At 34.9% G+C, this 13,059-nt stretch overlaps 1 protein-coding gene and 1 long non-coding RNA gene across 11 annotated transcripts in view; one reads left to right on the forward strand and one right to left on the reverse strand.

Annotated features, from left to right (window-relative positions):
• The window catches only part of LOC143241526 (tyrosine-protein phosphatase 69D-like), a 354,041-nt gene that overhangs the window by 96,261 nt on the left and 244,721 nt on the right, over positions 1–13,059 (forward strand). For all 10 annotated transcript variants that reach the window (XM_076484788.1, XM_076484794.1, XM_076484793.1 and 7 more), the window contains one exon: positions 1,755–2,210. In XM_076484788.1, the coding sequence (XP_076340903.1) occupies positions 2,117–2,210 (94 nt within the window). In that variant the 5' untranslated portion in view covers positions 1,755–2,116. The remainder of the gene's footprint in view (positions 1–1,754; positions 2,211–13,059) is intronic.
• Positions 1–13,059, reverse strand: part of LOC143241627 (uncharacterized) — an 85,592-nt gene that overhangs the window by 2,965 nt on the left and 69,568 nt on the right. The window lies entirely within an intron of this gene.

A 13,059-nucleotide genomic window follows, 5' to 3' on the forward strand; every position in this document is an offset into this window, starting at 1 on the left:
ACTTAAACTTTACCTAATACAGCTTTCCTACAAGAAGAATGTCAAATAACGTTTCAACTGTAAACCTTGTTTCTCGCATGCTGTCAACGGCGTGATTAACTCGCTAAATACGACTGAGGCCATTAGACTGGTAGGATAATAACATTTATAATTACGATTGTGTATACTGTAATCTAGTCATTTCTAGTACTGAGTAAAATGGCTCATCAGCAATGATGTATATATATATATAAAAAAAAAAAGTTTCATGCAGTTGAAATTCTGCGGGATCCATTTTTCTCGATGGAAAGCTGTATTAGTCATGAATAGTTTGATTTAAATTACTGTTAATGTGATTATAATGTAGTGTCATACTAGTTTTATTACTAAACATGTGTTCTACCGGAAGATGCATATGTGACTTCTCTTTTAAAAATGTTGTGGGACCGTTGTACAGAAACTATCGAATGTGAGTACTCGAAAATATTTTTAACGTCATTTCTTTCTTCATTGAAATTTAATAAAGAACGTTTACTTTAAGTTTTACTCAACTAAACTTTATCAGTGTAATTAATATTTTACATTTATCCTCGTGCTTGGCCTTCCTCGTTTCTCGGCCTTAAAGATGAATAAACGTTTCTAGTGTTAAAAGTTTGGTTTTGATACACAAGGTTAGCATAACAAAGGTCGCCCCATTGCCTACATTTGCATTGTGAAATCAACAAAGTAATATATTTGTGTAGCTTTAGGTTTTAATAACAGGAAAAAAGTTTCCGTATTCTTCTAAAAATATAACTTAGAAAAAAAATTCAAATCGTCCCTGTCCTCCGGTAGGTCAGGGGCAAGTTTAGAGACTAATAACCCTAGAATTAAAAGTTCGATTTCTTGCAGTAGACAGACTCCAGGTAGTCCAGCGAGTGGTTTTGCGCTAAAAGAAACAAAATAGTTTCTCCATTACTTTTTGGGTCCAGCATGGTTCGTGCACTCAACACGCAATCTGAGGATCGCGGGTTAGAATTCCCGTACAATCAAATATGGCCGTCGGGGTGTTATAAAGTGATGGTCAATCCCACAATTTGTTGGTAAAGGAGTAGTCCAAGAGTTGGCGGTGGGTAGTGATGACTAGCTGTCTTTCCTCTATCTTCCATTGCAAAATTAGGGACGGCTGGGGCAGACAGTTTTGCGCGAAATTTAAGACCAAACAAATTATTTATTTCTAGGTCTAAATCTATCAAACTTTGTTCATAATTTCTATAAGTTTTGGTTATTTATTTATAAAAATACTCTTTTCAGATCCAGTTGATAAAGAGATAAGATATTTTTATCCATGCTCAAACCTTTTAACAGCATTTTTGTTTGCGTAAATAAATTTACATAAGCCCTGTATCATGAAAAAATCTTTACTTTGTTTTAGCTTTTTTTTTTCTATTTCAGTCATTGATTGTATTGGTAGTTAAAATGTAATATGTATCACTTCTTTATGTATTTAATAACGAAGTGAAAGGTATTTTATATTCCTGTACTCAATTCAAATTCACTTTCCTATTCAAATAAAGTTATATTGTAAATAAGTGTAAATAATTAATAGGTTTAGAAAATGCAGCGTTTCACTGTCAATAGTTTAGTAGTATTGTCAAAGGCGAGTTGAACTCAAAACCCTTGATGTGATACTTTGTTCACACTTACTATAATGTAAATATTCGACAATAGATGACGCTACCAATGATGTTGATCGATATTCTCGGTGCCTTATTATTGTTATGTTCCTCCACTAGGTGGCGAGTTTATACAAGGAGATAACCGACCAAACGAAGACTGTATGCTGACAGTAATTCGTTTATTGATGCCTGACTCGGTGTCAATGAGATTATGTTTCGAAACGTCCAGACATCCTCGATCGAAATATTGTACCAGGAAAACAAGAGAAGTTCCAATTGAACACCAGTAGTTTACTTAAAACCTATCAGAGAAAGACTACAAAGATAGCCTTGAAAAAAGCATTACGAACAATTTCGCTTCGCAGAGTGTCTAGCTTAAACAGTTACAGCGTGTGAGTGAGTTGGCCCAGCAGGGTAAGCTAAACCGGAAATCAAGGACTTGATTCGAGTTAGAGACAGAATAGAGTGTGAGTGCAGTCATGGTGAGAGTTATAGTACAAGTTGAGACCAAGAAGATGTTCACGGGACTGCCACAATTACTTGTAGGTCTAACATGCTTTATATCAGCAACCGGTGAGTATGTATTTGATTCATCTTGTACAGTTCGTTGTATGGAAGCATTACCACGTCAAAACATAAATCAAAATGTTCTTATTTACGTTTTACGTGCAAAAATATACAATTCCAGTTGATATTCATATTATGCGTTTTGTTGTGTAAATATTTATTGTTAAAAATATTAAGTCTCATATGCTACGGTAAATTTATGCTGATTTTACATGTATTCATTATATATGAATCATGGCTTAAGAATACTCATCTACTGTTAAAGCAGGAAAAATAAACGTGTGCATAATTTATCGTATTACAGGTAATTCATATCCATGCGGATGGATTTTGAAATGGTTACGTTTGTTACAATTTCATGAAATATATTTATTCATTCTTATAACTTAACTATAGTAGAAGGACCTTTTCATAAATATCTGTGACGGGTTGTTAATCAGTTGTGGATTTAAGGTTGTGTGGACCCTACGTCCCATGTAATTTTACATAGAATAAAATTATCAATTAAAACCATGGACCCTCGAGCTGAGCCCCCTCTAGCCCCTACCTAAATACGCCAACTTATCTGTAGATTCACCTTTTACCTTGTAACTCTCTATACTTAGAACAAACATTTCCAGGAAATATATCACAGTCGATATGATCATATACTTATTGATATGAACGAATTATTGACGTTATCAGGCATGGAGGTTATGGATTTGAATCGTTTCTGGGATTATGACAGAGATTTGCTAAACCTGAAGGCTGTGATAAATGACTTTCTTTTTGGTACTTCGAATAACTTTTCATGATTTCAGTACAAAACCAGTTTGCTGTTATATCTGAACAAGTTTACACGGGGTTCCCTTGAACATTATTCCGCTGGTTCGGTTTGTCTAAAGTACGTTAAATATTTCTACGCTAAACTACATTTTGATTTAATACAGATTTTAAAGAATACCTTACAGATTTGAAATGTCCCATTTAAAAGAACACAAACTGTATTTAGCAGATATAATTGAATACTTATGTTTTTGTCCAAAATATTGACTTTTACCCACCAGTATTGAGAAAACGAATACTAACAAAAGCATTTACTTTCCAAAACTGTTTTTCTTTTTGTCTTTCTTAATCGGTATCCTTTCGGTACTTGAGTATTTAAGTCGGTTAGATGGTTTAGTTTTAAACTAAATCTCTGTTAGTGAGAGCTGTTAGGATACGAAAGAAATAAGCATTCAGTAAAGACCTGCAAGACTCTTGTGTGATAAAATCTATAGTTTTGGTTAAGGAAGGACATGTGATGTTTGTCACTTCTGGCGCCAACACAGAAATACCTGCCAGCTAAAACGAAGAACTGTGGATATCGTTTAAAGCAGCAGGTGTACCAAAAGTTGCACGAGGTAACTCTATGAGAAGTGCTTGTTGCGACTCAACCCCCCCCCCCCAACAACTCTAGCTTCTTACACGTGCTGTCGTTGGCTAAACAGTAACGAATAATAATAGGGGGCTAGTTTGTGTTGCTAGTGCCTTGTTTCCAAAAGTAACCCAGGTGCAAGGTCTTTGAACTTTTCCTCTGGGTGTAGCCACCGCAGACAAGCAGGTAATCCAGTAGTTTCTGTTAGTCGGAACTTGCTAACAATAATCACGCACACAAAATAAAATAATGCCCAACTGGTTTGAACGCACGAGGTCGATTCGAGGTTTAGCTGTTTCAAAACAATTTAAAAAAAAATTACAAAAAACAGCAAGTAGTACAAATGCGAGGAAGATGAAAATTCTATTCTTATAGATTTAGATAAATTAAAAACAACTGTAGATAGTTGAAAACATCATATTTTCCTCCTATAACGAAAGTAAAATTTTGAAACTTGTCTATTCGTACCTCGATGCGATAGCTTTTTTACGATTAACAAAGCCCGATGTAGCGAAACGAGACAAGATGACTGCAATAATAGTAATTATTCAAGTAATATCTCTTTCAAAGATGCAGAAAAAAAGTATTTTTACACCAATTTTAAGTCCGTGTGGTCAATAGAAACGAAATGATGACCATTTATTTACAGTGTCTGAAAACGATGCTGTTATGTAAAAAAACAAAAAAAACATACACTAATTCCAATGATCATGATATAAACACTTAGGGTATTTGACTCATTTATAAGGTAATTTCTTGTAGGTTATTACTATTTCTAAGTATCTTGATTTTAACTATATTTCTGAAAGCAAATAAAATCTACCAGTTAGAAAGAGTAAAACAAACTACATGAATCTCCTCATCATTTAACATTAACGTAAAATTTACAGCTTTCACTGTTCGAAATGGTATTTGACAGAAAACGTCGTAATACAGTACATTGTCATATTTAAAATATTTAAGTAACACGAACTGAAGAAGTAAAAAATACAAAGGTTAGAGGCCAAGAACCCTACGTGATCATAATGAAGAAAATGATATAGTACTGTGAATATGATTTAAGTGATGAATTTTGGACTATTCAAAATGTTTTCATGTTCATTGCTTAGTTATATCCTTGTTCATATTTTATAATGCATCAAATTAATTTCACTTCATCTGAGAATATTTTCGGATTCGTAAAGATAATTTTGAATAATCACTTTATTATTGCGATTATCTTGAGCATTTTTGTTTTCTTGTTTTGCTTTTCGTTATTTTCAGGACCGCTGGTCAGTTAACGGGGGGATTACCCCTGGACTCAGGGTCATCGGGGGACCCACACATTTGGACAATTACATTTTATGCTTAACTGACATGGAGGCACATTTGTTATTACGCCTGGGGCCAGAATAAATAACTCGACGGCCCTGTTTGTTATTACGAGTAACAAAATTAATCTACTTATTTATGTGATCTACAGTTTATGCCAAATATATAACATAATATTTTAATCTGTTATTTTTATTACCCCTAGAAATAGAAAGTAAATAACTAGTAAATATAAAAATTGATATATAAATAATTAAATACACGAAATAAATAAATAAATACAACGTAATTTAAAATACTTTTAAAGTGATGAGTTACTTTGTAGTTACAAATCTCTGGGTTTCGTTTGGCACACTGCGTTTTGCTCAATAACAAGTTTAGCAACTATTACAACAGTTGATAGCTGAAGGAGACCTTGACTTTTTATTGGACATGTGCGTTACCAGAGATACCATTATTTCAGGATTTCATGGACACTTTCCACCTTGGCCAGTCAAAGACTTAACTAATTAGTTTAGTGATTTATAATTAAATATTGTGAAACAATCTAAAGTTATGGTAACATGATTGCTGCTGGATAAAATACGAACAGTTTGTAGCACTTGAGGCTTAGTAGTGAATAATAACATATTCATTTTAAACTACGTTTTGTGAACAATGATGTACTTTCGTGTAATTTAACAACTTTCAACTTGTAACTCGTATTTAAAACATCGGAAACTTCTTAACCACCCAGTCTGAATTTATTTTTTGATTTTGGATATTCGAGTAAAGCTGTCTGAACGTAGCCGTTCCTAGTTTTGAACTAATAGATTAGAGGGAAAACAGCACTCCTCGTCAACTCTTGAAGTACACTTGTTTGACCTTGTACTGTGATTCGATTGTCACCCTTATCATTTTGTTTCTCTCTCTCTCCACATATACACCCACGGGCCCAAAGTGGAAGTCGCGCGCGCGTGTGTTTCTGTGTGTTTTCTTATAGGAAAGCCACATCGGGCTATCTGAGTGTACCGAGGGGAATCGAACCACTGATTTTAACGTAAGTCCGTAGACTTCCCTCTGTACCAGCGGGGGCGGAAGTTGCAGATATTATTGTTTTGGGTCGTAGATTCATGGTTCAGAACATGCTCAAAACATTTGTGCTTGTATTGCATACATATACCTTACAGGGTTTGAGATAGTAAGAACTTGTATTCTCTAACGGCCGTTAGATACAACACATTTTATGTTTTGTCGTATTGTATAGGTGGCAACACCGGTACGCAAAAGCAAAATGGCAAAGGTACAGAAAAGCATCTATTGTCTGATACTAATAGAGAAGTTTTAAGTGCGACTTTCCTTTAACATGAATGCGATTTAGAAAATTAATGAATGATTCGTTTAATTGGCTGACCTGGTTTATATTCCTGAAAAGTACAAGTCGCAATACCAGTTTTGTTGTATTGTTACTGCAGAAAGTAATCATTACTAGAAATTGGTAATGCAGGATATTTCGAGTTGCAACGTTCTGTAAATCATTTCGTTTTCTCTATTGGTGGACGACGCGTGGCTTAATCGTATACTTACCGCTATCGGTAACAATGTGCTTTGGACAACCTCCCCTTCATGGTTCTAATGTTTCAGTTAAAGATCGTAATTTTGTGAAACATTTCTTTCTGGGTAAAAACTTAGTTTATAAGAGCTACCACTTATACAACGTAGAAACACGTTACACCAGCTTAATTTGTTCCATTCAAGAATATGAATATCTGGAATACAAGTATTTTTCAAAAAGAGTTGAGTGAATGAGTTTCTATGCTGAAGAAATTCTGGGCTAATGAGTGTGGGTATGTATACGTATGTTTGGTATGATATTCCTATTTTTAAAAATTACTGTATTTATTTGAACGACCTTAAACATTTTCTAAGAAATAATGAGGATCAAACGTGTATTAAACGTGAATAAATTAATAATCTCAACTAAAAGTTAGTCAGAGACTTGCATTCCGTAAATGATGAAATTAAATGATACCAGGTTTTATTTGTATTTCGCAAATATTACAACGGGTTTATTTGATTGTTTGTTTTGAATTTCGCGCAAAGATACACGAGGACTATCTGTGCTAGCCGTTCCTAGTTTGACAGTGAAGGACTAGATTCAAGGCAGCTAGTCATCACCACCCACTGCTAACTCTTGGGGTTCTCTTTTACCAACGAACAGTGGGATTGGCCGTCATATTATAACACACACATGGCTGAAAGGGCGAGCATGTTTGGTGTGACGGAGATTCGACCCCGTGAATCTCAGATTACGAGTCGAGTGCCTCAAACAATAACCCAAGCTAAGGTGGTCAGGCCGTTCGACTCGTAATCTGAAGTTCACGAGGTCGAATCTCCGTCACACCAAACATGCTCCACCTTTCAGCCGTGGGGGCGTTATAATGTTACGGTTAATCCCACTATTCCCGGGTTCGAAGCCTGTTGCTGAACATGCTCGTCCTTTCGACCTTAAAGGTGTTGTTATAATGTTACGATCAATAATCCTACTATTAGTTGGTAAAAGAGTACGCTAGAGTTTGGAATGGGCGGTGTTGACTAGCCGCCTTCCACTTAGCCTTTCACTGATAAATTCTGGACGAGTACTTGGAGAAGAGATGGACACCAATAGATAAAAATTAATGTGAGAACCAATATCTAACGTTACCCAACAGTCGTAAGTTAACTCAGTACCCTCTTAAAAATACAACAAGAAAACAAACTTTCAATTTCAGTCACTCTGTTTCCTTGTGCTTGGTGGTGGTTACCTTTGTGTCGCCCTTTACCTTGTGCTTGGTGGTGGTTACCTTTGTGTCGCCCTTTACCTTGTGCTTGGTGGTGGTTACCTTTGTGTCGCCCTTTATATAGTAAGAAATATTAAAAGAATTTCCGTAATCCTTTCATACTTTGAGTTTTGGATGACTATACTATGAGCGTTCAACCAATGGGTTTTTCAAATGTCGTGTTTGATAGAAGTAATGAAAATATTATATTTTACACTTACCAACACGTTTATATGTATTTGTGCTTGCACTACTGGTTACTGATTCAGGAAAGAGTACGCCAGCAGATAACTGTTTGTTTATGACATTCGCGTAGTTGTACACGAGCTATTTGCTTTAACCATATCTTGTTTTGAAATGATAGCCTAGAAGAAAGACAATTAATCAGTTGCACCGTTCACCAACTCATGGAATATCTTGATTGAATAGTGGGAATTTATTCTTAACCTTTGTAACACACTTGCGGCCCTAAAGTGCAGAGTGCAGCGAGATGTGAACTATTTACCCTCAATCTTGACAGCCCAGCAGGTTGACAATTAGGCCACACCTGACCCGCCACCAGAAGAAAGAATATACAGAACATGGTCCTCTTCAGGTCGAATATTATACTTTTCTGTACAGTTGGAGGACTTAACGTTCAAAAGAAACGAGTGCGTCAGTCATGATTAATTTATGCAGTTATCATAGACATAGGAACTATTTTCTTGTCTACGTCAAGAGTGTCCTTCACATGGTTCAACGTTGAAAAGTGGCAGTTTCACGCTCTCGAAGGTTACGCACTCTTTTTTTCAGAAGTCGCCTACCTCGTCCTATTGGTATATGTACACCTTACTAAACTTTGGAGAAAAACAACAAATTAATAGGATAATTTATCTTTCTGAATCAGGCCAACGTTGTTTTTAAGTATAGATATGCACATGCATGTACACAAGTTTTCCCTTATACATGTACATATTACGATAATTCCAATACGTCTCTATAGTAATATATAGCTCGAAAAAAAATAATGAAAATTACACGCTTTCTTGAGACTATTTCTGTTTAAACAACGGAGTTTTCTTCAATTTCCACATAGGATTACACTGAACAAACTGTGTGTATTTAAGTTAAATCGACTTATAAATATGTGCTGTGAGTACAAAATTAAACGAAATGGGTGTACTCGTTTGACAGTATCGAGTAAATTAAAACTATTTAATATGTTATTACAAGAGAACAACATATGAACAAACGAAGACCAGAAAATAAAAATTATTAACAGAAACAAAGAAACTATGATATTCATTGTTCTTCACTGCTTTAAATTCTCGGCAAGCAAAAAACTATGATTCGAAAATTCTCAGTTACTACAGTCTGTGTACTTTATACAAGCAGTTTTATTGCCCATTCGTAGGCTCCTAAATAGGGACACACACACACACACACACACACACACACACAGTGAAGTGGTTAATTTTACCCATAGCTTATTAAATATTATTCTCAGACGGAGTAAAATAAATAGAAGTAATCCGAGGGTTCCCGATGCATGTCTCGTTGCCCCCCCCCAAAAAAAAAATCCACATTTGAAACCGCAGGGAGCGTTATAAGAATGACAGTCAAATCGCAGTATTCGGCAAGAAGGAAGAAGTTAAATAATTCGGATATACGAGTATAACATTTGGTAGGTTTGCTCAAGAATTCTAAACGAGTAAAAAAAACAAACTAAATCATATACCAAGTTCCAATTTAAGTTTGTAAAGATTATTCAGTTATGAATAAAATCTTCTGAAGCAAAACTATATTTTAAAGTGACATCTAGCAGTTAGAAACAAAGATTTCAATTCGTTTTTATATTTGATCGTACTATTCGAAAACGATGGGTAACTTGGACTTTTTCTAACGCATGCGTTGTTTATCGCTTATCATAGCCCTTGCAAACTCTTATCAGATAAGGGAATATTATGTAATATGTCTAACGTTTTGGTTTATAGAAAACCAAAGCTTTGAACGTCTTCTGTTTTTTAACTAAATTTACTTTGAAGTTTTGGAAGATCATTTATATTCCCTAAGATTGCCGTGGGATTATTGGCCAATCTTCATGCTTGCTGAAATTGAAAGTTTATTGAACGCGTTGCGAGTTTTCAGAAAACAAGTTAAATAGTGGAATGATCGTTTCGTTATATGGAAAGTTCATGTTTACACATTGTGCTATTCGCTGAGATACACATATTTAATGAGAACAGAACATACGTAGCTTATTGACCTAAAAAAACAGTTTCGGTTGTTCTATAAGTTAGCTAATTACGGAGAATTCAACAACATGCGTCTACAAAAATATCATATCTTTTTGCTTTCTCAGAAAATCAACCGTTTAAGTTTGAACTGCAGGTTCACCACGATTACTGTGTGTGTGTGTGTGTGTGTGCGTGCGCGCGTGTCTATATTCAATGAAAACTTCAAATGGAATAATTTCAGTGGTATCAAATTTTTTGGCTTTATCTGTTAGAACTAATTTCTATCAAATCTGAAAATCTTATTTTCTCCGTGAATTTTCGCAAATTAATTTGTGTAATTATATGTATTAATTCTTAAACCTAATCCTGGTACAAAGCTACGATTTCATTAGTTGGTTTATTGAGAAATATGTCATTTCTATGATAAACATTGTCCACGAAAAACAAACAAAATGTTTGTTTATAGAGTTGAAAACTTGTTAACTTTAACTTTACAGTACACCTTCTAGTGTTGAGGCCCAGCATAGCCAGATGGTTAAGGCACTCGACTTGTAATCCGAGGGTCGCAGGTTCGAATCCCCGTCTCACCAAACATGCTCGCGCTTTCAGCCGTGAGGGCGTTATAATGTGACGGTCAATCCCATTGTTCATTGGTTAAAAGAGTAGCCCAAGAGTTGGCGGTAGGTGGTGATGACTTCTCTAGTCTTACACTGCAAAATTAGGGACGGCTAGCGCAGATAGCCCTTGAGTAGCTTTGCGGAAATTCAAAACAAACAAACCTTCTAGTGCGTGTTTCTGAAAACACGTGATGTGTGTGTGTCACTAGTGTGTGCCTTACAGTTACGGTTTGCTGTTTTTTACACAATTCTTCTTGCACTTGTCTAGTCTTTTTCCTGATTTTCAGTTTACTGTATTAGTTAAATAGCAAAACGTTTTCTCATGTACTATACGAGTTTGTTAATAAAAAAAAATTATCCCTCGAATTATATCTTTTAATTATTTCTTTGTGTATATCAGAGGTGTAGGAGGCAAATTAAAAGTGGGGAGAAAGTTTATTTGACTGAGCGTAGTGAAGGAATATGCTCCACAGGTGCATCCTAATGGATGGGGTTCAGAGCTTCCCTTAAGGTCCCGGAATCTCCTGGGTTCTGGATTAACTTTTACGCATCCCCCTGTTTTCCCTGCGATTAATGTTCTTCATTTTGATACATTTTTACTAGAACAAATTGAAAAGGGTGGGGGACGGGCCATCCTGTTTAGAAGCCCAAGTTCAAGGGTGGTCCAGTTCAGTATACTCTTTGATAACACTAAGTTTATTTATTATATGGGTAGCGCTATCACAAAATCAGTTTTGTCTCACTGATTTACTGATCTTATCATGGACTAAGTTGAGATTTATGTAATTTCTATTTAATTCATTTATTTTTTAACGAATTATTTTATTTTCTCGCTTCGGATTTGACGCACCTGGCGAGTGCTGTACCAAATAATTTAGGAAGTTAACCCCATAGCACTTCCTAGTAAGTTTATTTTTAGCATTTAATATATTAAACTATTATTTACTCAACAGGTTAAGTCTGTTGAAAGAACAGAAATATGTTCGCAGACAACTCTTTATAGAATCTTGAGACTGAATGAAATATAAATTAACGCTTTACTTGTAGTCTAAGTTTTGATCACATTTTAGTTCATCACAATTTTAGTTCGTAATGATGAATTCTCGCTTTTGCGCTTCAACCTTATTTAACATTATTCATTCTTTTCGTGTTCGTAGTTATGAAGAAATGGTTACGATGGTTTCTCTTGGTAACTTATTGCCTCACCTTTCATTTCGTAAATTAAACCAAAACTTTAAAAAAATTACGTGATCACTATGGATTTATTTATTTATTTTCCTTCCTCTGCAACGCACTTAGGTGGATGAAACAGAATGGCACTGCACAGGTCACGTGATTTCATCCGCTATTCGCACTGCAACTTTTTTCTTTACCACTATATATACCGATGACGTCAAGTGAAAATAAGAAATTATTCTATTGGAGCGCCCTCATGCACTACAATCACAGGGTATTTTGATTATATCTTTTTGTATCATTATATGTAATCGCGCACGTGTCTCTCATCATTAATTTCTTCCTTTATTTCTTTTGATTTGAATTTTTTGTCAAAATTCCCTCTACGTTTGCGGGTACCACAAATTTCAAAGTAGTCCACAAGTTATCGGTGCGGCAGGTTTGGATCTCTAGACATAGTCAAATGTTTTGACTACTTGAATAAAAAGTGTATGACGTTGTACATTGCTGGTAGAATATAGTAAAATGTGATGTCATAATTTTTGTTCTTCCAGTTCTGTTAACGGAATAATAAAGAGTACTGCGTATAATATTGTAAATAGTTCGTTCGGACGCCATTCTTTGATTTTTGTAGTTTGTTGAAGTATACAAGTTTCTCTGCAGTCATTAGCATGGGCTGTCTCTCGTACTTTGTTATTATGTCAAATAATTTTTTTTGTTTTTCAAAACACCTGATTTGTTGACACCGATTACACAGTCGCTATTTTATTAATTTTAAACAGTGCCACACGTGAGATCTTATAAAGCTTGTAATATAAGCGTCAGTTTATTTATTTTTTATCAAATACAAAGCAGCCATTTTTTTGTTTTCAGTGTAAATATTTTTTTTCTATCCCAGACATTTAAATCTACTTCTTACGTTGTAATATACAAAAATATTTGTGTTGTATTTCATTATAGCTACGAAAAGATCTGTACTGCATACCTATTTTATTGTGGCCACATAAAGATCTGTATAATAAAATTATTGTAGATACAAAAAAGATTTGTATTGTACGTCTACTTTGTTGTAGCAACAAAAGTTAATTTTTAAGTATTGTGATGTAAATGTAACAGATATATCTAGTAGTTGCAGATTCGCTCAAAAAGATGTATTTTTGTTTGTTGAATTTCGTGCAACGATACTCCAATGCTATCAGCACTTGCCGTGTTTTAACACTCCCCAATTTGTGGGCAACTGAATAGTCTGAACGTCACGTGTTGACATCGCATCCCAAGAACTAGTTTATTACGCATATCTAAACTTATACAGTTGTTGATTTAAAAAAAAAAGTTACACAT

The sequence above is a fragment of the Tachypleus tridentatus genome, chromosome 2 (assembly GCF_004210375.1).
Source record: "Tachypleus tridentatus isolate NWPU-2018 chromosome 2, ASM421037v1, whole genome shotgun sequence".
Taxonomy (NCBI): domain Eukaryota; kingdom Metazoa; phylum Arthropoda; class Merostomata; order Xiphosura; family Limulidae; genus Tachypleus; species Tachypleus tridentatus.